Source organism: Corvus cornix, chromosome 9 (assembly GCF_000738735.6).
Source record: "Corvus cornix cornix isolate S_Up_H32 chromosome 9, ASM73873v5, whole genome shotgun sequence".
In the NCBI taxonomy this organism is placed as follows: Eukaryota; Metazoa; Chordata; class Aves; order Passeriformes; family Corvidae; genus Corvus; species Corvus cornix.
Genome location: NC_046339.1, coordinates 23146025 through 23170288, shown reverse-complemented (window position 1 = coordinate 23170288; position 24264 = coordinate 23146025). Strand labels below are relative to the sequence as shown.

Genomic DNA, 24264 nt, shown 5'->3' with positions numbered 1-24264 from the left:
TTTTATTTACACACACCAGAAAAGGATTTACTGCACAAGCCCATGCATGCATAACAATTACCTGAAAAGCAAGCAGTTTGGTTTGTCATGATTATATTAATGAAAGTGTACACTTCCAGTCCAAGAAAAGGTACAGAGTAAGAAGAGACTTCAATAAATGACCAATAATGCCCAATTTTCTTGTTAGTGGCCTTTCAATGAATGGGGAAAAGCATTAACATCAAGTCACAGCACCTTAACAAAGCAGTTTGCTGCAACTTTGCTCTTGCAATCATTCCCATTTTGCTTCACTGTCTGTGCCAGTTCCTTCCTATTTACCAACGTATTCATGGGGCCACAGGTTTGCTTCAACATCCTGCCTGGCCAACACGTTCACAGCCCCAGCCTGGGGGGCCCTCAGAGTATCAGTACCTGCTGTCCAACACACATTTTATAACAGAATTGATTTCTATTACTCATAGCCAATACAAATCCACCTCCAATTTCCCTGCTAATTCTCCTTCTACCAATTTACACACTCAGAGCCAGAGACTCGTGGAAAAGGGAAAACAGAACATGAAACAATTGTCTGCTACTCACTTAGTTTAACTGATCCATCCATTCCTAACAGCACGTTGTCACTCTTTATATCCCTGTGGATGACCTGGTTGGCATGGAGGAACTCAAGCGCTTGCAAGCACTGGACAGGAGAGAAAAACCAACATTCAGCATCCAGAAACACAACTGCTGTATGTGAATACAAATTCAAAGCCATGTTCACACCCTCAGCCAGCTCTGAGTGCAAGAATAGAACAGTATTATTGAAGATAACCAGCAGAGGAAGCTCTTGGGCTAAAAAATTCCACTCTGGATTTCAGAAGGTCAAAAATTATTTCACCATGGAGTTTCCCTATCTTAACAAATGCATCCTTAAACTCCTCATCACCCAAGATGCTCTCAGAAATCCCTGAGGTTAATTTTGGTACATCCCACAGATTCAACAGTGGAACCATAAAGGATTAAGTGAGAGCTTTTTAGGCTGAGGTCTCAACAAGAGGAATTGGTGAGGCTTCATGCCCAACATCCACACAACTTCTACACTGAAGGCTGTAAAACATCTTCATTCTGAAAGGCACTAATACTGGTTTGTATTGTTTTCAGATGAAAACCTTTCACACTAAGTTTCTGCCCAAAACCATAATGAAATTTACTTTTGTTATTTGAGAATAAAAGGCAAAAGAAAAAAAGCCACATTTTTCTCTTTCCATCTAAGCAGAACATTTGCCATTTGCAGCCTGGCACAGATGTCCCCACTGAGCTTTTTTCATCTTGGTTTGCTTTAGCAAAGCGACACTGATTTGCAAAATTAAATGTATCTAAAACACTGGGCAGCAGAGTTTTGATGAAGTACAATAGCTCAGTATTTGATTTCTCTCTCAGAAAAGTTCATGACTGTCACAGTAAATAGTTACTCTTTTGGTTCTCTGCTCCCAGCTCTGGTTTCTCTGGAAACCATTCCCTGTCCATACACGTTACTGTGCAAGTTTGCTTTCCCTCCCCTCCCTTGGGGTGAGTCACAAAAACACTCGTCATGCTGATGGAGTCAGATGGGCTTTTTAAAAGCCTCCCTTTCTCCTGCACAGCAGATAACACAGTTCTCCTTCTGCCACGATAAAAATCAAGCCTGAGCTGGATACCCTGGCACTTGCTCAGGGCAGAAACCACTGATAAGCTGTGATATCAGCTGCTTTTAACACTTTCATTTGAAATCTTACTGCAACCTCCCCGTTATTCCAACTACAACCTTCTGGAGCATCCTTTTCCTGAGAAATCCCTCAAGAAAGCTAAACTGGCACAGAACTACAGATGTCACACACCATGGGAATGACTGAAGTGGGAAAGGGATAGTCTGCATTCAGTTCATCTTTATTTTGGTACGTGTTTCTTAACGTACTCCTGTTTCAGCAGATCCACTTTCACACTGTGAGCAAACACAGTTCCCCTTCTTCCTTCTGTAAAACACTTCAAAGCTTTCAGGAGTTTTTATTTTTCTTTTTTTTCCTTCTCCTTCGTACATTACCCATACATGAATATGCAGATTTTTTTTTTCTTCGTGCCTCTGAATGTTCTTTGTTAGTCCAAGTTAGAAAAGCCATTCCTTCCAGCTGCTAAACTTCTCTATTGCTCCTCCCTGAACTTTATTCATATTATTCTGTTAATAATAATCCATATTATTCATATCTTTCTGTTCACAGTGTCACCAGGTACCAAATCCACAGACTTTATTTGCTCCATCACCAAACACTCCCAAACACCCACCTCAAACACCACTGTAGCTCTTTTGTGTTACAACTTGCAAAGCCCCAGTTTTCTGAGTTAAACTAATTTTGTTAGTTTCTGCAATTTTAATACTGATTTCTGCTCATGGTACCATTCATTCTTTACTCAATGGCTTCAGCAGTAATTGTGGCAATTAGTGCTAACCTAAAATAAAAATTAGGGGAATAGAGAGCACCCTTCATTCCTCCACCCAGCACCTCCACACTCACCTCTCTGCAGACAGCAGCAATCTGTGCTTCATCCATACACGTCTCTGTGACCACATCTGTTAGAGAGCCTCCAGCCAGATACTCCATCACCACAAACAATTCATCCCCTACGAGGTAACTACAAAGAGAAAACCAAAAGCATGTCCCTGTTGCCATCAGGGTGACAGTCTACAGCCAGCCTCATTTGCTTCCAAGACCCTTAGGTAGAGGAAGAGCAGGTCTGTGTAAGGGATAACCTCCTGTAACCCTTGGGATGAGGAATCAGCCAGCTGGCTGCATTTACCTGTCCAGGAAGTTGACTATGTTGGGGTTCTTTAGCTCCTTCATTACCAAGATCTCATTAATTATCAGCTCCTTCTTGGGCTGTTTCTGCAAATTGATCTGTTTAATAGCCACCTGAATAGGGCAAAATAAAACAGCAATCTCAAACCTCAGTACCCAAACCTTTCAGTCACTCTTAATACAGTGAAAAGGCAGAAGGAATCCTGTAGCAACTCAAGAGAGAAAATGTGAGCCTTCCAATGCAAGGTGAGGCAATTTGTTGTTCTCTATTCTGACCAAACTGGTGTTTGGGTATAAGAAATGCTGGGAGGCAGAAAAAATTCCTCTCAAAGCCATTAATTCAATGAACTATCCCAGAGAGAAAAGGGAAGATAAAGACCCACCTTATCCAGGAAATAAGCTAACAAGGACAAATACTACAGTTTACAATGGAGAAGAATCATCCCAGCTCTGTTAACTTCAACACTCTGAGGAGGCAGTTTGGAGTTCTGCAAGACAACCTGCCCATGACTCCAAAACCAAACACAAGAACCAACACCAACCTGCAGAAATTATTGTTATATTGCCAAGGACATTAAAGGAAGAAATTCTCATCACTGTATGGCACAGAGTGACAAAGTAACTGTAATTGGAGGTGCAGCAGGTTGCTGAGGGTCTTTTGGGAGTTTGGAATGGAGACCTCAATGAGCAGATATTCCACAACCCCTCTTGAGCTCCTGTGTCATGCCTGATCATCCTGCCTGGGAGGGAAACCATTTCTAATATCTAACTCGAATTTCCCTTATGGCAATTTTTGTCTGTTCCCTCTGTCCTGTCGCTGTGTAGCTCTAAGAGGAGTGTTCCTCTTACTGATGAACAGACCTAACCCTATCCTCAGGCATGAAGCAGAGGAAACCCCAGCACTGCATGAAGGCTGCAAGCCATCAACTGCATGGCAAAGTGCAGAGGAGGTCAAAGAAAGGCCCTGGACCCCAAAATTCACTCTGCAGTCAGTAAGAGGACATGAAATACTGCAGTGTGTCGAGAGCAAACTAAGAGACACACACTGAGATGATGGCAAGGCTCGTGTTTTATCAAGATATGGCGCTCCACTGCAGGACTGCTGAATGTGGTTACTGCTGAAAGGGCATTTACTTATCAGTGACCTAAGGAATGCCTACTTGAGGATATTGAAAGGAAAATTTAGGAAAGAAAGAAAAGTGCTGAAAGAAAATTAAGGAAATCTGATGTTAAGTAGAAACAAGTAATTCCTAAAATTCGAGTCCCAGAAGCCCTCTGGGTTGTCCCCCAAGACACAGCCACTGGATGACAAACATGCAGAGCATTGCTGATGCCATCAATTTCACTGGAGAAACCAAGGGATAAAGCAAAGAGCAGGACATGGAGAAGACATTCTGACTACAACAGCGCACCACACAAGACAAGCTGCTACCCCAGAGACAGGCACAGCCAAGTGTGCAAAGGCTAAACAAAATTTCATTTCTCAAAACACAAGACACCAACGCCTGCAATTCTTGAAGGATAAACCATTTTCCAAACTCACATCTGGAACACCTCACTCCCTCTGCTTTTCACTGGAAAGACAAATCTCTATTTTTAGCTTTCATCATCTGATTACTGTAGAACAAGGCACACACTGTTACAAATGACTATGACAAACAGATCTGAGAGGTTGATAGCAGCGATGAGAGCCACTGAAGGAAATCAGTCAAATCATTCTAGCCACCTACAGAAGAACATTTAAACAAAAAATGAACACAGGAATCTTACCTCCTGCCCTGTTGCCACATCAATAGCTGTGAAAACTGTACCTGAAGCCCTGTGAAGAGAAAGAAAAATGTTACAGCAAGTTGCATTTCCCTGAGTAATGACATAAATGTGACAGCGAAGCCACAAACACAAAATTGTTTCAGTTTTCAATTCAAAATTTCCACCACTGTGTGACACCTTCACTGTTTATTTGCTTTACTCTTCATTGCCCAGAGAGGTCATGGCTGCACCATCCCTGGAAGTGTTCAAGGTCAGATTGGACAGGGTTTGGAGCAACCTGGGCTAGTGGAAGGTCTCCCTGCCCATGGCAGGGAGTGGAACTTTAAGGAATGGACTTTAAGGTCCCTTCCCACCCTAACTAGGGGGGTATTCTGTGATTTATCACTGCTGAATGGAAGCCAACGTCTCTGCCTGCACAGTAAGTGGTGTGAGGCTGAGAACAGCACCCTGCTGCTAACACTGGGAACAAAAGTTGGAGTCAATACTTACCCCTGCCCAATTTTTTCATATCTGGTGTATTTTTTCTTGGGATCTCCTATGCTTACAATAGTGCCTGAAAATAGGAAAAAAAAACCAATCAAAAAGTCAATCCAATCCCACTGTCCCCCCACAGCAGGGCTGGCCTGGCCAAGATACACCCGAGAGTGGGTCAGCTCAAGTAGCAAAGCTGGTGCCCCAACAGCCAAAGGTGCATGGGAGCATCAACAGGGTGAAAAATCATCATCAAGATGGTTATGGAACAAGCAACAGCAGCAACTGTTTTGTGTTACTATGGTTTGATTAAAGTTCAGCTGTGATACTGTGATGTGCATGTATGACACAAACCCAAACCTGTTGTATCACTGTTTTCCACCCCACAGGGCTCCAAGCATTACCAACCACCCGAGCCAATGCAGCGCTCTCAGCTGCTGCTGGACACAAAGCTACCCAAGCACTGCACTGCACACAAAGCAAGGGTGAGGGCAAAACTGGAATACAGTCCTCCCCCAGCCCTAAAGCCTTTGTTTATCTGAAATGAAGGCACCTACGTAGTTTTTCCATGATGTCTTCATCTGACATCTTGGTTTTCTTTTTCTGCTTATCCCCCGCTTTCGAGGCGCTGTCGGCGCAGGTGTCGCCGGCTGGGGCAGGGATGGGGTCAATGACAGAGCGGGTGTAAATCTGTAAGGGACACCAGAGACCTGAGCACCTGCTCTGCCATCACTGACCTTCAGAAGAAACCCACCACAGCTCTGCAAAGATCCCCAAGCATCGTTTTACAACAGGTACGAGGCAGAAATCAGACCTGAGACACATTAAAGTTCCATAAATCAAGATGCTGGCAACATTACTGACCTCTGAAAGAGACCCAGGCACCTCCTGAACAGACCGGGTGCCAGCACATTCCACAGTGGGTTTCTCAGTTTTTTATCTGCTTATTCTTTAAAAGCCATACTAGCTAACAGAGCAGAAACCACTATTTAATACTGAGATCAACTTATACTAAGATCTAAAGGCAAAAGATTTGTGATTGCCATGAAAAGAAGGATGTGATTCTAAATTATTTCCCAGTTGTCCCCAATTTAAGGGGTTTTTTTAAGGGATTTAATTTCTTGGAGCTTTATTTAATTTCCTCCTGAGCTGTTCACAAACATACACAGCTACTCTAGAAATATCCAGCTGTGGACCTCTCACCTTTTAGATGTCTAAATCCCCCAAGAGTGGGAAATTATAAAGCAATATCCCTAGACAAATAAACGTAATTCACATTTGCACTCCTGGGAGAAGTGGGCAACAGAGAGGCAAAATGTACAGCTCCCACAGCCAAAAGAAGGAGCTGGAGTAAGTGGGATCCCTGGGACACCATGGATCCAAGGTGTGTAGATGAGGGCTACCCTAAAACTTCATGAACAACGTCTCAAGCATTTCACTGTTCCTGTAGTGCTGATGACTTTGTGAGTGAAAAAAGCTTTCAAATCTAAAATTTGCATTGGTTGGGGTTTAGGTGGTGTACCTGGAGAGGCTACCACACTGCAATCCAATCAAATACCACAAAGCAAATACATTACACCTGGATCACTGTGCTGTGCAAAGTCACACAAACTGCTTACTGGTTTTATTTAGGAATAAAAAGCCTCCTCCTCACATGCTGGGTTGAAGGATAAGCATAACTGGACCGTCTTCAACACAAGCTGACAAAGAAATCAACAAATTTCAATGATCTGAGAGGTCTTTTCCAACCTAAATGATCCTATGATTCTATTAACTACAGGATTTCTAATCCAACTGATATTCAGAAATGAGGTATTTTCTTAGCAAATTCAAACAACAGAAGTTTCCCCTAAAAACTTACAGCAGCTTGTTGCCCAAATTAAACACCTCCCTAAAAAGCAGAAGTTCTGCAATGCTGAGAAATGCAGGTCTGTCAGTTTTTACAGCTGCTCACCGATTTTGTGTGATCTGGCCGTGGAGCAATCACAGGAGGAGGAGCCTCTTCATCATCCTCATCATCATCTGCCACAGCTGTTGATGGTTCTGAACCTTTGGCATTGGTCTGCATTTTTACCAAAGTTTAAAAAAGACAGATAAACAAATTGTCTCCCCCACAGTATTAAAGACTTCATGTTTTTTCTTCATATTAAGATAAAAGAATTCTTACTGATGTCAGAATAACTTAAACCCCTCAGCCTAACCTTAAGTTATTACATTTTACTATGAGACTCAAACACTGTTGCTCCAGTGAAATACATCATTGACCACCCGAATTTATGTTTTTATTCCACAAAAAAAATTCCTAATTTTTATACTTTTAATCTTTATACCGTTTAATACTTCAAGATTTGGGATATAACAAGTAGAGAAGACCTGAACTTGTATGCATCACAGAATATCCAAATAATAGCAAACACACTCACCGTTGGCGTTCCTGAAGGGAAACCGTCTTTTTCTAAACAGGACAAATAGCAGAATACATACAATCATCAGAAAGAAAATAATAATAAAAAGAGAACTTTGTAGAGTACAGGGTAAAAACGTTACAAAGCCTTACTACTCAGCTACTTTCAGAAAGAATTTGGAAGAAAAGTAGGTAAAACTGCACCTGTTTGTGGGACAGTCCTTCTCTCAGACCGCCATCTAGGAGTCACAAATTATTCTGCACGGCTGATGTCACCAGCTGGTGACATCAAGTTCAGAGACAGCTGTGAGGAGCAAGGTCTCCAGCATGAAACCAGTTCATCCCAGTCCCAGAGCCCCAGCTTGATAAACACAGCCCATTCAAGTTCATTTTGGCTGCTATTCTGAATGATCCAGTTCCCTTTCTTCCCCTCTCCACTTAAAACAGGAAATTAACTGGACAACGCCAGTTTCCAGGCAGTTTTCAATCCATCTTTGTATATTTGTGCCTCATTGAAATGCACCTTGATTTTAGCACTTGAATCTTATTTATCGTTTTGACAGAGAGGAAGTCTGTGCTCCAAATACCCAACTCCAGTGTCTTGCACACTTGGCTCTCACCTGGAGCAGAAAAACTCAGATATTTCTGTTTTGCTGTGTCTTTGGAGTCGTAGAATTTCAGCACATCTAGTACCGCCTGGGGGTTTTTCTTCTGTTCTAGCTTGGTGATATTTGAGGTCTGAAGCAACCGAGCCCATTGTTCTGGCATTCCCTGAAAAAACGGGGGATTTAAGCATCCTTTTTATACTCTAAAGGTTCTTAAAAAGCAAACCAAATTTCTTCCCTCTATAAAAGCATAACATGCACAGCCTTAAGCACACAAGCAAGTAGGATGGGGGGCCAAAGGTGAAAACACAGATCACAGTGCTGACACAACTCTTCCAGGTGTGCTGGGCCAGATGTGAGCGGTGGGAATACAGAAACACTCAACAGCTCCAGTGTTACCCACTAAAGACAGCAAACTGAAGAGGGTTTGTCAGGGAGGCCTCTCCCAGGTGACACAAAGCATCAGATGTGACAGTGGCACTGCAGAAGCACTAACAGGTCACAGTGTGCTGTACAAACACACAGGAAAAATAGTTCTTTGGTAGAAACAAAGACTAACTCGCACTTTATTCTAAAGCTCTGCCTTGGCTTCGCTGCAGCCCTGACCCGTGGTGTTTCCTGAGGTGCTCCAAGGCAGGAATACTCACAGTGAACTCTCCAGTAACAGCATCAAAGCCAACATGGATGGTATGTTCAAAATCTGATGGTGGGGAGATTTCTGGCCTTTCCTTTTCCTTCTTCTTGCTTCCTGAAAAAGACAGTCAAAGATCTCAATGTTAGAAAGAAATTCTTCTCTGTGAGGGTGGTAAGGCCCTGGCACAGGGTGCCCAGAGCAGCTGTGGCTGCCCCATCCCTGGAGGTGCTCCAACCCCAGCCGTGATGGGATTTTGTGATTCCAAGAACCAATACCTTGTTCCATTCAAATACTTTATATTATGGCAGCAAGAAAATAAGAGATTAAGAGCACCAGAGTGCTCTGTTGAGCACATGAAATCTAAACATATTAAGTGTTTACAATGCAAAAAAGGACATTTTAATATAGATTAAGAACAGCAGAAAAGACAACTTCATTCCAACCTCAAGTTCACCCTAAAGACACTTAAAACTCAGTTGACTCACTGCTTCAATTCAAGGTAATTAATGCAAACTAGGACTTCCTGTGATGAAGATAAGAGTTTATAGCCTCAGAGCAATTACCTAATTTAAATTAAAAGGGGGGGAAAGCATAATAAGTACCAGAAGCAGGAACAGATAATTAAAAGGGTCACATGCACAATCCAACATAGATTCAATTGAATTGCTATTTTCTAACACCTGGGGCTTCGGATTTTTGTTTGTTTGTTTTGGGAGTTTTCAGGGGGCGGCTCGGGGTTTTTTTTTTTTAGTTTTTCCTTTATTTTTCTGCTTTGTTTTTAAATTCACCTTAAAAGTCCTCTTGTTTCAGTACGGAAAAAGCAGGTAAAGCAGCACCACCCTCTTGGTTACTACGAGGCAAGCAAAGATGGTGCTGCTCAGAGCCAGGAATCCGTCTGAAATCCCCTCAGGCTGGCGGGAAGGGAAGGACGGGGAGCAAGGACAATACTCCCAAATGAAAAGCCATGTGGGCTGCCTGCAGCTGAACAATGCCGTGGAAAGACACGGCTGTTATAAACAGGATATCTTTAATATGGCTGCACAGGGCAGAGCCAAAAAGCCAACGGGCTGTCAGACGTTTCATTAACGGCGCTCAGTCACAGCACAGGAGAAACTCGCTGCTGTGAAAACCAAGGAAAGCACCAATTCTGCCCTATTTCTTGCAGTTTTTTATGTGGAAGCAAGGGGAAACATATGTATGTATAGAGAGATACATATATAAAAAGTTGTATTCCTCAGGAAGGCTCCTGTTTGGGAGCACTTGACATGCAGCGAACAGGAGCTGGTGCTCAAGCCCTCCAGCACGTGCTGGGTAAATAAACCCACTCCTTCCAAAAATACACAGATCCCATGAGTCGGCAAGGCAAGCAGACTAAAACCCATTGCTCTGCCCACAGGAACAGCAGTGCAGCACTTCAAACAAACAGCCCCAGCCAGAGGCAAGCCCGGTGAGTCATGAGCTGGCAGGACATCCTCGAGCTCCGAGAACAAGGCCACGCTGAGGCCACGCTGACTCCAGCCCCTGGCTCGGGCTCCGGATTGAGACGGGAATCCCTTCAGTGAAGGGCAATGCTCCTTTCAAACTGCACGTGGTGGTCTTTCTACTGACGTGGGTGAGCCCCAAAGAGCTAAGTCTGTAAGGAGAACATGAGAAGCTACTACAGGTTGGTGGCAGCACCCTGAGAGAGACTCCAGCCCTCTGAGGGTGCTGAAGGTGGCAGATCTGGGTGCTGTCAGCTCGGTGCAGTGCATTATGTCTGGAGGAAGTTCTGCCTTAGCCCTTCAATCCTGCAGAAATGGGTGTTTTACCATTTCATTATTGGTCATGGGACCCAGAATTTGCCCCTAGGCCCTGAAGAGACAGCAACATAGCCCCCCGTTCCCAAGAGGGGAAGACACACGGGTCCTTTGGAAGGATTTGGTGAGCTGGAGAAATGCTCTGTCTGATTAAGAAGGTGCCTCAAATACAACCGGACTCTTCCCCAAATGAAGCCACAGGCATTCAGCAAGGTGCCAGCCTTGGTATTTCCCAGGGCAAACCCATCCTCAGGCTGCCCTCACTTCCCCCCAGCCAAATTCCATACACAAGGCAAGAAACACAGCTGTTTCCCAACAGCTGGAGGTAGCAGGCAGCTGACTCCAGATGTGCACCTGGAGTTGCTGAGCCCCAGCTGAAACCACACCGAAATGTGCCCTGAGCACGTGACATGCAGGATCTGGGTGATGCCCTCAGCACCTCCTTCAATCCTTTCTGCTCAAACATTTCTGGTTTTAGGGGACTATTTTAAAGCTTTCCAAAACCACACAGAGGTTCCTTTGACTTCAGAAGTCAAGCCAAGAAAATTCATGGCAATAAAGTACTCTAGTAAGAAGATGACTATCACTTCATTTATCCTAAACAATGGAACCGGGGGGAAAAACCCTCCATGACTGGTGGTTAAATAATCCCTTCCAACCCTTATGATTATTTCAGCACAGAACTAGCTCAGACTTGGGACAGAAACTGTGTGATTGCTAAACCTCTTCATCTGCAAGTCCCCCAAAGCACAAGAACCTCCCAAGGGAGGATCCAGGAGCAGACGAAGCTGGCCAGGAGGGACCTTGCAAAATCATATGGACAGAGACGTGCAGACAAAGCCAAACAACATTTCAGGATAATGGCAAGGATTTTTTCATTTTCTGAAAAGGAAAACTGAACATTTTTGTACTGATTTGTTAACTTAAGTGCTGCCTGGAGACATTTTTCCCATGACAAAACTTCTACCCCAGGCTGACAGATTATTTTGCATCTAGTCCCAATGTATTTTTTAAATCTGGGCAGGAAGTTAGTATTTCTGTAAAGCTTCCCAGCAGATTAACTTAAAGAATAAAAGGATTTAAATGGGCATTTCTGGGGAGGGTGCGTCCCAGCCATGCTAATGAACAAAACAACTAACATCTGACTATTGTGTGAGTGCCAGAAAGACACTGTGCCCACTTCTGTTCTGCTTACATTTGACAGCCAGTTTTGCAGACTTGAGGGCCAAAATCCCTTCTTTGGATATTTACATTAGCCTTGCTGCAGCTCATCCAATAGAAAAGTTCCTTCCAAATTAAAAAAATACAATTTTCAGATAGTTTCTTTAAGTTAGGTAATTCAATTTCCATTTTTCCTAATACCTTGCCATGCAGGAAAGCCTGCTTTTTTTCAGGAGGACATTACTCGAATTACTTTTTAACATCTAGAAAACACAAACTGACACCCATTTCCTCTAAAACCTACTTTTCTCAGCAGAAATTCTTTCTTCTATTTTTAGTTCGCAACACTAAGTACCAGAAGGTAGATGCTAAACAAATAGGCAGAATAATTTCCCTGAATTAGGTACATGTCAATATCTAGAGTGGTCTGAATAAGCATCAAAGGACTTCAAAGAAACTTCAAATGAGCCAATGCAACTTCAGATAATTCTTCAACCACCTCCCCATTCCAGCAACAACCAAACCCACCATCAAAACGAAAAGAGAAAATGTCCACGGAGAAAAAAAGGTGTCATGGAATGTCACAATGCTCACCAGCTGTACTTGCACCCACTTGCATTCATAATCCATTTGTTACTAATTCAGAGCAAGGAAAACCTTCCTTCACGTGGGGTTTATGTTCTACTTCATTGTATCCCTGTCTGTAAAGGGGCTCAAATGCTCTGATGAACCACCAGTGAAACAGCATAAAGACAACTGCCATCCCAGCTCCTAAACTGCTCTCCTTGCCTGAAGATGGACAGATTTGATCCTTCCATGATATTTCCTTGCAGAACTCACCAAGACAAATTCTGGGTATTTCCTTGTGCGATCAACAACAAAATGGTAAAACACCATTTCTGCAGGATTGAAGGGCTAAGGTAGAACTTCCTCCGGTCACACAGCACTACGCTGAGCTGACAGCACCCAGACCTGCCACCCTCAGCACCCTCAGAGGGCTGGAGTCTCTCTCAGGGTGCTGCCACCAACCTGTAGTAGCTTCTTATGTTCTCCTTACAGACTCTGGTCTTTGGGGCTCAGCCATGTCAGTAGAAAGACCACCACAGCTACTGCCATAGCCCAGCCACAGACAGGCTATTTCACAGTAAATGACCTTGTGAAATAACTATTCTGCCTCCAAAAGCTATACTGGCCAAATTCTTCCATCCTCCAAAAAGAGAAACACACCTACTGTTGAGAGCAGAAAGCCAGATCTCAGGAACAGAAGGAAGCCTGTCTCTCTGGATTTGATCTCCAGGGAGAGGCATGGCTGCAGAGCTGCTCACACAGCTGAGTGAGAGCGAAAACCAGCCCTGGGAAAAACACTCAGCCAACAGAATAATCAACCAGAGGAGCAAAATTTCTTCTAACAACCAAACTTGTGTCGGCATGACTGAACCAGTCCTGCCCAGCACACCAGCAGCAAGGCACAGGGAGCCAAGTGCACAACTAGGAAGGCATCAAGAGCAGCAGGGTCTTCTCCACGGTGCATATTAAAAGCAATGTTAACTAGTAGATTAATAAAATGCTTAGCAGATTCAGGTCAGGCTTAAGTCCCTGTGCAGTTTTACCACCTTAGATGTTAGAAGGTATTTCTATCTATGCATTATTTTGTTGTACATGGACACACATTCTGGAGGGCCAGGATGAAGGGCTCCACTGCTGCACATGCATTCCCCATACAGAAAAGAGGACAAACAACACACAAATACAGTCAAGTATTCATTATAGCATTTTTTTTCCTCAGAAATAATCTTTTTTACAGCAACCCAGGTTTATCTCCACTAGTAATCAATCCTAACAGTGCAGTTTCACAGACAAAAAGATGTAACTTCTCTGAGTTTTCCCTCACACAACTGCACCTTCACCACTATTTCTCTACTGACTTTTTTTTCTCCTCAAGGTGCCATATAAATGATCATCAACATGAAGTAACCTCCAAACCAGCTGGGTGCCCAGTTTAAACTGGAAATCTGCATTTAAGTAACATGATCCCCAGGAATGCCAGACATTGATTGGGGTTGTTTGGAAATGCATTAGTTCAAACTGGGCAGCAAATAAGGGGTGGTTTTCCAATCCCCTACACTTGGACAGGCTGGACTCTGACATCTAAAGCACTACCAAAAGGAGAGTAAAGGAATGCAAGTGGAAAAAAGGAGGCATCTTACCTTTTTCATTGCTATAGAATATGGAGATGATTTTATGCCTGGGTTTCCTCTCTTCTGGGACAGAGGGCAGGGGTTTATAGCTGTGGTTGGTTGCCAACTGATCTTTGCCCCCTGCACTGAAGATAGCACTGCTCATCCGGACAGGAGGGGCAGGGGGCTTGTCTTCCAGTTCTCCGTTGTCAGACATGGTTCTCAATAGCTAGGGGGAAGCCCTGGAAGAGAAATGGGATTTGAACACAGGAAAAGAGCATGGAATACATGAACGTACCATTCCTTCTGCTGGCAGAGGGGAAGGAGGCGTGAATTCAACTCTGAGGAACGCAGACACTGACGCCTCCACCAAAGGAAGCAAATCCCTTCCTCGTTCCCACTTCTGGGCCACCCATTCATTTGTGCCAGCAGCAGCATTTGTGGGATGGAGCGACAAACATTTCCACTGATAAAAGTAATCCAGACCAAATGAACAATTCCCAGATCTGGTTCTCTGTTCCCACAAAGGGCCTAAGTACAACATCCTTTAGGGGTAGTTCTAGTCCAAAAAGCTTCATGCTCTAGTGCCAAACAGCTTTAAAAGCCTTAGATGCTTTCCTTCTTGTCATTTATCAGACAAGATCTTGGGGGCAAAGGAACAGCTTATGTTTGCAAGCCATAACTCAGCACACCATCCACATTAAGTTGCACTCAGAGCATCTCTACCCAAATCACACAGCCTGCATTCGAGAGCACAGCACTGAGATCCACAGGATGCTCTCCACTTCTGAATGAGGCTTGCCTTGCTTCCCCACTTGGTGCCAAACTTTCTCCACTTGCAGAAAATAACATATAGTATCACCACAATCCTCTTTGAATCCTCAATAAAACCATGAGCGAAAACAAGGACAAACAGCTGTTACAGCTACAACCACAGCACAATAAAACATCTACGTGACACATTCCCCATTCAAAAAGATCTCTGCTAGCATTTCCTCCCTCCTCGTAGTATTTTGGAGATTTTTCTCTGATCACCAGGAAACAGGCAGCCTCCCTGCTACAAGTAAAGAGTACAAAGAAAGATGTACAGAAATTACCTCTCAATGATAGGTAACAGTATCAAATGTACCCTCGATTCCTCTGTTCACTCAAACGACAAGCTACCTCCTTGGAACAGGAGCCAACACATCTGTGTTGACCTCCTCCTCCTCTCACAACAGTTTGGGAAATGAATGGCTTCCTGGCACCCACCAGCTTCCCATCACATCTCAAGGCATGTCTCACCTTATCAGTGTCATTCACAAGAGCCACGACAAGGAGTGCAATCCCCTCTCAATTATTGTGCTCCCAGCAACACAACACCTGCATCCTGCCCAGCAGCAGAACTAAAACAACGTGGGCTGTTGTTCCCTGGCATTTCACAGAGTGGGTGAATGCTGCCAAACCCCACCAGAGGGATGTGAGTCAGGCCAGCAGCCTGGACTGGAGCAGCACTCTGGTTTATGTTGTGGAGTTCAAGGGAGATTAACATTAATTATCCCCATAAATGCCCATGAAAGAACATAATTTCTGTAAAACACCATCAATGGCACAACGTTCTGGCAGTGCAGTAGAAACTGGACATGTGCTGGTTGCTCCATGACCTGGAGGCCAGGAGGAAGAGCACTCCAAGCTGTGCAGCACCCACCTACACGGCCCTGCCTTGGAGCCCTTCTCTGCTGACAGAATTATAAACAGACCTGCCACCTGAACGTGGCTGCAGGGATGCAGCTGTGAATCAGGCAGCGATTCCCAACACTCTTCCAAATCCACTTACTGATTGCTCTTTCAGATGTTGCAAGGCATCTGCAAGATTGCCTTGTTTTCCAATACCTGCACCGTAATATGGGGGACAAAAGTTAAGTATCCTGCAACCCAACAGCAGACCTGAGCAGCCAACCCACAGGGATTTTAACTCCAAATGCTTCCCATACCAGACGTTGCAACAAGTACATGCCACCCATTTGAGATGTATAAATCAAATAAGGTATTTGCCTTATAAACATATAGATACAAGAGATTCACCAAATCAAACTGATATATATATGTATATATTCCTATACAGGTATATTCATGTATACAGATAAATATTGAGGTTGGGTTTGGAGTGGTGGTAGTACAGGGGACCATAATCTGTGTCCCTTCTGTTCATCAAACCTCAGAAAAGGGGTGGATATAGGGTCCTTAGGTATCCAAATAGGGACAGACAGGTTAAACAAACACATTCCTTCTTTGCAACAAATGCAACCAGACAGCTAAATAAACCATAGCAGGTAAATAAGTGCATCACGTCAACTTGAAAGCCAAAATGATACACTGTGCAAAGAAAGCAACCCCATGAGTAGCCTTTTGTACTTTTCTAAAGCAAACCCTATTACTTCCTCCATCTGTGCAGTTTTTCTGCGCTGTCTGATAAGAGCAAGAGCAGGATGTAAGGATAAACAACTCACCTGCACCTGAAACTGGACAAGAACAGACTTGGCCCTCCAAACCCACAGTAATTCCCCACACACTCCCTTAGAGAGGCCAGTCACTAAATTAACAACACTGTAATGTGGTATTCAGGCTACAAATTAAAAAAAAAACCAACCCCCCACACCAAAAAACCCCAACCAACTGCACTTCTGCTGATGTAATTTTAAAATAAAATTCTCACTCTAGTAAAAATCCTTCATTTTCAGTGACACAAGCAGCTCATTACATACTCAGCCTTGATCCAAAACAAACTATTCCTTAGTATCTCATGTGCTCCAGAGAAGAGACTGTGAAGTAACGAGTTGGAAGGAAGGATACGGAAATCCAAATCTATTTCAAAAGAAAACCAGGCACTTTAAGGAACTGGTGGACAAGAGATGCTGGTGTAGCAGCATCTGAGCAGAACCCTCAGAGCTGCAGCTCTGATCAGCTGCTGACTGTTCAAAGTGTTCAGAGATCCTTGACCTCGCTCAAAGTACAGCCCAGGAGCTCCACAGCAGGAAAACAACCTGTGGGGCTGGTGGAGCAAACTGGAGAGACAGAAAGAGCTCAGGCATCAGCTTCCCACCTTGGGGACTGGCTCCAGCACCAAAATCCTTCCAGCTCATTGCATTTGTGGTCTAGGAAAACCTCAGCTTTAAGGAAAAATTTAAACTGTGATTTATTTAACAACACATGGCAGAATTTCTGAGTGGCTGTTTCAAAGATCATTGCTAAAATAAAGTGCTGAATTCAAACCTAGTTTGCACAAAAGCCCATTTCAAAGCACGGCAGCTTTGAATTCATCATTTAAATAAATGACAACAGCTCCACTCACACCAAGCATGTCACGAAGCACAGTTCCGATCCTTCAGTCGTCATCGGAAATGAAAAATCAATCATTTTGTCCAGGTTCAAATCCAAATAGCTCTCTCTCTTCTGCACTCAGCCAAAGAACAGAGCAGTTCCCCTCTCCTTTATCCTTATCCTGCCTTCATCATGCAAGGAAAGTTTCCACGGCGGCGTCAGGAAGTATTTGGAAATGGCTACGGAGGTTTGGTATTATGGGCAATAAATGGAGCAGGGATTTTAAAAAAGGAAAAAAAAAGTTTAGAAAGAAGAGTGCAAATACACCCCGAAGCTCTGCTTCTGCTCTCTCAGCCCCCAAAGAGGAGAAGGATCGTGTTCAGATCACAGCAGCCAGATGGAATCACTCCTGCACCATCACCCACGTGCCTGCCCTGCTGATTCATTCCTTGTGCAGGGAATTGCAAAGACATGGGGAATTTTTTTTCAGTGCCTGCCGGGAGTCTGTAACCCAGCAAAGGGGATGTCAGGTTCGTATTTCTCTGACACAATCAGACAACACAAGTAATGGTAGGGTTTTTTAGCCTGGCTGAAAGACATTTACTAAAATAGTTCGCCTGAGTTTGAGCAGCCTCACAAAAGCATGCTAAAGGTAATACACGGAAGAGGGATTCACTTTGATCTTTGCCAGTGAAGGAAATACCAGTAATAATAACGTATTCAGCACATCAGCAGCTCCCCCACAATCACTACTCACACTACACTTAATACAAGAATTAGAAAGCAGTGGACTGAACCACAGAGATGAGCTGAGAAGCTACAAGTAATACTTAACTACAGCCTTCAGACAGGTTCAGTCCCACCACAGGACACAACTGCAGCCCATCACACTCTCAACAAAACAGACACAAGAAGAGCTAAAAGCTTTTCTCCCCACAGTTCTGCTGTTTAACCCACAAAACACATTCACAGCTGCCAGTGCTGTGACCACAGAGCTCTGATTCTCAGTCCTCATCCCCAGTACATGACACTCTTCCCAGCTGCTGTCCCTTCCTTTTGGCAAATATTTCTTACCCTGCACTAGGGCAGTGAAAATGAAGTGCTCTGTCCATCCTAAACAGCCAAAGAACAAACGTACTCTTCTGCAGAGGCAGAAGCAAGTGTCCAGCAGGGCCTGGGTGTCCTAAATCCCTCACCACCAATGCTGGGAGACCTGGAAACAGGTTCCTCCCAACTGCAACTCCTCTCTCCCATCAAATCATTTAGCTTGGAAATGATCTCTCAGATCATTAACTCAGCACCATTAACCTTTCCACCTTTGCCCAGAGAGGCTGAGGCAAGCCACGCACAGGGATCTCCTTGGGTAGCTTAACCCACCTCCTGTCCCTCCCAGCCCCTGAACAGACCTGCCCACCATGTTCACATGTGCCGAGTTTCATTTTTACAATCTACATCCTGCTGCTCTCTAGCTCCTCTTTTGGGGATGGAAAGGGCCCAAGAACCCACGGTCATAGCCAGGTCACAAGAGAGGCACAGCCGTTCCTGTCACTGCCACTGGTGGGAAAACACCCAGAGAAACGTAACCCCAACAACGAGTAAAAGCTGAAGCGAGGCCTGGGCAGTGCTTTCAGAAAGCTGACAAACACACACTGCTGCAGCACGTTAGTCTGAATGCTTTGGCTTTGACTTGCCCTTTTTTGTTGTTTGTCCCCCCCAGTTCCCCTTGTGTGAGGATAAAGCTGGGCTGCTTCCTGAAGGACTTCCTAAGCACGGCTCTTGTGCCGGCCCCGGCTCCCTCGTGACAGGGATGGAGCCTGACACGCATTCCCAGCCCAGCTGAAGCTCTGCATTGCTCTTCAGCTCCTCTGACTTCTAGAAAAGGACAAACATTTCTCCTCTCAAACTTGTTTCCAGACAAGGAAAGGAAATAAAAGGAAAAAAAAGGAATAAAAGGATGAAAGGAAATAAAATAGAAGTCAATCATTCTGCTATCTGCTATAGTGCACGCTCACATTTTCTCTGGAGCACTTGTATTTGAGCAGATTCAGTTTTAAATCCCGATTACAGTGCACACACATGAGCCTCATAAAGCCCTGAGCAGGGGTAGGAAGATGGTACCGTGTGTCAAACCAAACAGCTGGTGTAGAAAGTTCTCACATCACAGTGACCTGAATTTGTCTTCTTAAGATGTTCAAATTAATGTATTTGAGCAGTCTAGGCTGCACCTGTACTTCACTGCCTGGGATATGATTCAAAGCTCCATTGGAATACTGCTTGGAAAAAGAAACCAAAACAAAACACATCCAGCTCAGAGCAGCTTGATAACATGTCCCTAAATTCCTGCTCCTGGCACACAGTGCTGTGCTTTACACCGCCACTGATCTCTGAGGAGCCAGAACTGAATCAGTGAAGTACATCAAATAAATCTGTGACAGGAGCCTCAGAGAGCTACCAACTGAACTCAGCTCTTCACTGCAGGTAAAAATTACTCAGCTCACTTACTATCAGCAGCACAACACAGAAGGAGCAGCACAAACGTCACATTTAAGTCCATTTGGCAGGGCTGACCAAAAAGGAGGAGTAACAAATTTGAGGCTAGCAGCAAGGCATTAAGAAACACAAACACTTTGCTTCTGATGTGCCACTACAGCTGCAGGGTACTTTTTGGGACAACACCTGAACTACAAAACATTTGGGCCATGGACACAGCTTGAAGGCAACACAGCAAAACTGTCTGTGGTCTGACAGAAGGAACTGAAGAAAACAAAACAGGCCAAAACCGCAGGAAGGGCTGCTGGTGGGTGCAGTCCCTGCAGAGGACACCAGGGCTGAGAAGAGTGAGTTACCACCGCAGCATCTCCAGGCAGCAGCTTCACCACTTCCCGGGGAGCCTTATGGGGCCACTGGCAGCACTTGTCACTGCATCCGGGACAGCCAGGGCCAGAGCAGAGGAAAAGAGCAAAGGAGATGTCTAGGAAACAAATCTCCAAGGCAGAAGATGTCACGTGAAAAAGAGCACAGAGCCAGTAAGAATACAAAAGCTAGTGTGTGATGCTGCAAGAAAAGACTGGTGTGACAAGGCAGATTTAAGATAGTCATGTCCCACTCTTGCTTCATATTCTAAAAATCCTTGCTGAAAATGCCTGGAGACTCATTCCCATTGCCCCCAGGCCTTGCAGTGGGTTTGGCAGTTTGTTTATACACAGCCTCCCCACACCGCCGCCTCTTAACACCTGAAAATCACCATACTGGAAGAGATGAGACTTGAGGCTTCATAGTTCTGGGAAAGAGGTGCAGTTTTTAAGTGCAGATTGGAGGGCTGCTCACTTCATCAGATATTCCATTTTCTTAGATTGAACAGATTTTGGAGCCCAAAAGCAGAATGAAAAGTCTCCATGGGTATTCTTCTTTTCTCCCTGCCCCCTCCTTTTTTTTTCAAAGGCTCCTGTTGAGCAATAGATTTCCTGTGATTAGCTCACTTAGTGCTGATTATAGCTCACTTCCTCCCAGGGATTAGCAGAAAGCAGCTTTCTGACAAGTTTTTATTCAGATGGTGCTACCTAGCCACAGCTTCCTGCCCCATCACTAACAGCCTCTTAGTTCAGCAGCTCAACAGCTTCAAATTATTTCACTGCTGCAGAAAAATTCACAAAACCAGCACATCTCAGACTGTCTTCTCCATGAAAAACAAAACAAGTCTTTTGGGATGCCTAGCTTTCCAACTTGAAGCATTTGGATCCACGAGATTTATTTAATCAGATCCAAAAAGGAGGTTTTTGGAACAGAATGAGACTACCTTCCGAGACCGAAAATACTTATCTCATCATTTCAACTGAGAAAACTGTGCAAAAAAACCCAGCAGCGGCAGACAAAGAATTGCTTTCTTGCAGACTTGGCAAATGTAGTCCCAGATCTTCTGCTTGCCAAGAGAGGACTTGTGCAAAAGCATGGACAAGAGTAACTGTGATACTGGCCAGGAAGAGCCAGCGGGATAATCTGTTCCACCTACGGTTATTGGAAACGCCTGCGGATGCTCCAACGCAACACGCGGCGCTCGGAGCCATCCCACCTCTGGAAAGGCAGGTACCAACCTCCACAGGACGTGCTGGAACCTCTCCATCCAGCTTTAGGGGGTCTCAGAAAAGAGGATTTGGTCAATGCCAAAGCACACACCAGCAAAAACCAAGTTATTTTTATTTAGCTTTTCTTTGTTTAGCAGAGGAACCTATCTAACCTAGAATATTCCAAACAAGCTCAGATTCCCTAATTTACAATCACAAACAGGCAAGAGACTCGCCCTACAAATGATGCAGTTGAGAGAACAGCTGAAAAAGAAACCCAGAAATAAAAAATACCTGAGCCCAACCAATTTGTCATTAAGATTTACAAAGGGACACAGCAACCAAAGCAACCTCTACAAGCAGGTCAGGTCCCCCCTTACCATCTTCCCTTTACTGCTACAGGTGACAGAGGGAAAACATAACATTCCCACTCTTAACAAGGAGGAAGGAGAACCTCAGCCTGATTTGGCAAAATGAGACTGGATGACACATAGAACATACCCAGCTAAATTCTTTCCAATTTGTCTTTTTCCAATCCCTTAATTTCCTTACAATTTTTGCTGAGTCACACAATTAGAAGGGAAACACAGCACAAATAACTGTTGTTTAATTGCCAAGTGATAAAGAGATTTGGGGGAAAAAAGAAGATAAAAATCACAGTTGAGTGGAAGGAATAAAAAAAGCAGAGAGGAAATTATCTTTAGCACAGAAGAAGGAATAGCCAAAACTGTAATAGATGTGCTTACCATGAACTGAGTTACACAAGACAAATATCCTATTGAGGGGTATTTGAAAGGGTACCTAAGGGTCCCTAAAGGAAAATATTCTTCAAACCTGTTGCCAAAGTCCATTACAACCTGGAGCAATTATTGGCTGTGTAAGGCACTGAGCAGATGTGCAAAGTCTTGCACTGAAAATGAGCAACTGGGCTGCAAAAATGTCATTTTTGAAATCAAAAGGGATCTCAGTCTTTTGAGGAAGATCTTGACTGAAAAAAATTAATGGGGAAAATCTGAGTAGGCCCAGACTACTGCCAAGATGTGCAAGAATCCTGGTAAAAGCCCATTAGTAATAGAAAATTTAAGCAAATTAACAATATTTAGCTCACTGAATACTGGGGCCACCTGTAAGTTGCGATTCATCTGCGCTTTGTCCCTTGAACCCTTGCAGAGCACTCAACGCCCACCCGAGTCGTCACTTCTGCTTCGTGAAATAAATGTGGTTCTGCTGAACTGTGGTGGCATTTTGCCACCAGCAAACCAGGAACCTCTTCTCTGTTTTATCACCTCTGAAACACCTCAAACACCACAGACGACAGTACTGGATGGGCCTCAGAAGTGACTTCCCAACTGCCTTGATTTCCCATTTCCCTTAAGTTTGGCAGGAAAAACTCACTTTGGAAGGCAGCTGATGACAGCAGCACATGGAAACAAGGCAGAGGGATGAGCTAATGGACACAGATGCCCATTCTCACCTTTCTCTGAGGCAGCCCTTGCAGGAACACAGAGGAGCGTGGTGGAGGAGGAATGAAATCCAAAGGGATCCAAAGGATCCATTCCCACCCTCTGCCACGGGGCTGGGGAGTTGCTGCCTACCCACCAAATTTAGGCCACGCTCCGCTTTATCCAGCCAGCAGCCAGAGTTTTCCTTCAAGGAACCACTGTGCAAAGATGCATAATGATAATACGTGCTCCAGGGTGTTTGAACCAGCCTGTTCAGCACTGAACAAGGAAATTATCCTTGTTCTGCCTCCTGAAAATCCTGAGTCAACTAAAGGCAGACAAGGCAGCCGGCGGCGGGCACAGCGCATGCAAATCCGTGAGTCGAGGTGTTTGTGCTTACTCATATTTCACCACCTAGCAGACACTTTTCTGCCTTTATTTTTATAGCTGAGGTTTTCTAAACATCAAAGGAGAATAGGGAAAAGGGCAAGTAGGGAAAGTTTACAAGAAAATTAAAAAAAAAAAAAGAAGAAAGAAAAAGGTCTACATCTCATTGTTGAGATTCTCTCTTAATTAAAGCTGACATTTACAGGCAGGGAGGGACCACGAATTCCAGAGCAAAAGTTATTTGACTAAAGGCTGCCCTGCACGAGGCACCTGTAGAGCTTGGTGCATTTCTGTGTTAATAACAGCGTTCCCAGCTCTTTAACCTGGAGATTCACCACGCCAAGAGAGCTCTAAAAGCCTCAGGCTGCTGGCAAAGTGCAGAAGGGTCACCAGTAACCCCAACACAGAATGAAAGTGCTTTTGTAACCTTTTTTTTTAACTCCAGAAATATTACTGGGCGATGGTAAGACAAGGCCATGGCTTCCCCATCCAGATTAGAGGTAACTGGAAAGAGAAGAGGTAATACAAAGTGTATGTGAAGGTGGCAAAACCAGAAAGAATCCAAGGCTAAGGGATCTTGGCACTCCCTCATCATTCTGGTAGAGCTGCCAGATGTCAGCTAAGGGAAAAAGGAATAACAAGGGAAAAGACAAAGGGGAAAGATGAAATGTCTCCCTCCAGAAGAGCTCTCTTTTTCATGGGCACTCAGAATAGAGCTCTTTGTTTCTCTCTAGTGGCTGCCCAAGGCTTGCTCCAACCACTGTTACCACAGTGGATGGTGGGAACTTCAGCTTGGCTGAGCAGCCCTGGGGCCAAACCCTTGATTCTTCTTACAGGAGTGTCAACCTGCCACAAAATGCCACAGGGAGAAATCCCAGGGGACACCAGTACAGCTGCCAACCAGACAGTCACAGCCCCTGGGAAAGGTTCACCAGTTTGTTGAAACCCCTGCATAACCCAAGCTCAAGATGCTTCCTTTCTCATACCCACACCGGACACAAATTTGGCCAGAGAGAGCAAAGGCTCCAAGAAATCAAATGCAGGAGCTGTGAATACCAAAAGCATGTGAGCACAGCAAAAACAAATCCTCCCCCCCAGAGATGGCTTCAGTGGACACAGCTCATTTCCCAAGCGTATTCCAGCAGCACTATACAGAAACTAAAGACAATTTCTACTGGGAGAGTTCTATTCCATTTGTGCCACAACAGACTACACTGACTTCTCCAAACATGGAAACTTCTGCAGG

The 24264-nt window shown here is 44.4% G+C and overlaps 1 protein-coding gene across 2 annotated transcripts in view; it reads right to left on the bottom strand.

Moving 5' to 3' along the window:
- PAK2 (p21 (RAC1) activated kinase 2) overlaps positions 1 to 24264 on the bottom strand; it is a 42186-nt gene that overhangs the window by 7394 nt on the left and 10528 nt on the right. For both annotated transcript variants that reach the window (XR_005602637.1, XM_039556871.1), the window contains exons 2-12: positions 13859 to 14070; positions 8708 to 8808; positions 8076 to 8226; positions 7475 to 7506; positions 7006 to 7113; positions 5609 to 5741; positions 5070 to 5133; positions 4581 to 4629; positions 2812 to 2924; positions 2529 to 2646; positions 580 to 679 (exon numbers count right to left, since the gene is read on the bottom strand). Coding sequence is in view for 1 of the 2 variants with exons in the window: in XM_039556871.1 (XP_039412805.1) it covers positions 580 to 679; positions 2529 to 2646; positions 2812 to 2924; positions 4581 to 4629; positions 5070 to 5133; positions 5609 to 5741; positions 7006 to 7113; positions 7475 to 7506; positions 8076 to 8226; positions 8708 to 8808; positions 13859 to 14045 (1156 nt within the window). In the remaining variant the exon portion in view is untranslated. The remainder of the gene's footprint in view (positions 1 to 579; positions 680 to 2528; positions 2647 to 2811; positions 2925 to 4580; positions 4630 to 5069; positions 5134 to 5608; positions 5742 to 7005; positions 7114 to 7474; positions 7507 to 8075; positions 8227 to 8707; positions 8809 to 13858; positions 14071 to 24264) is intronic.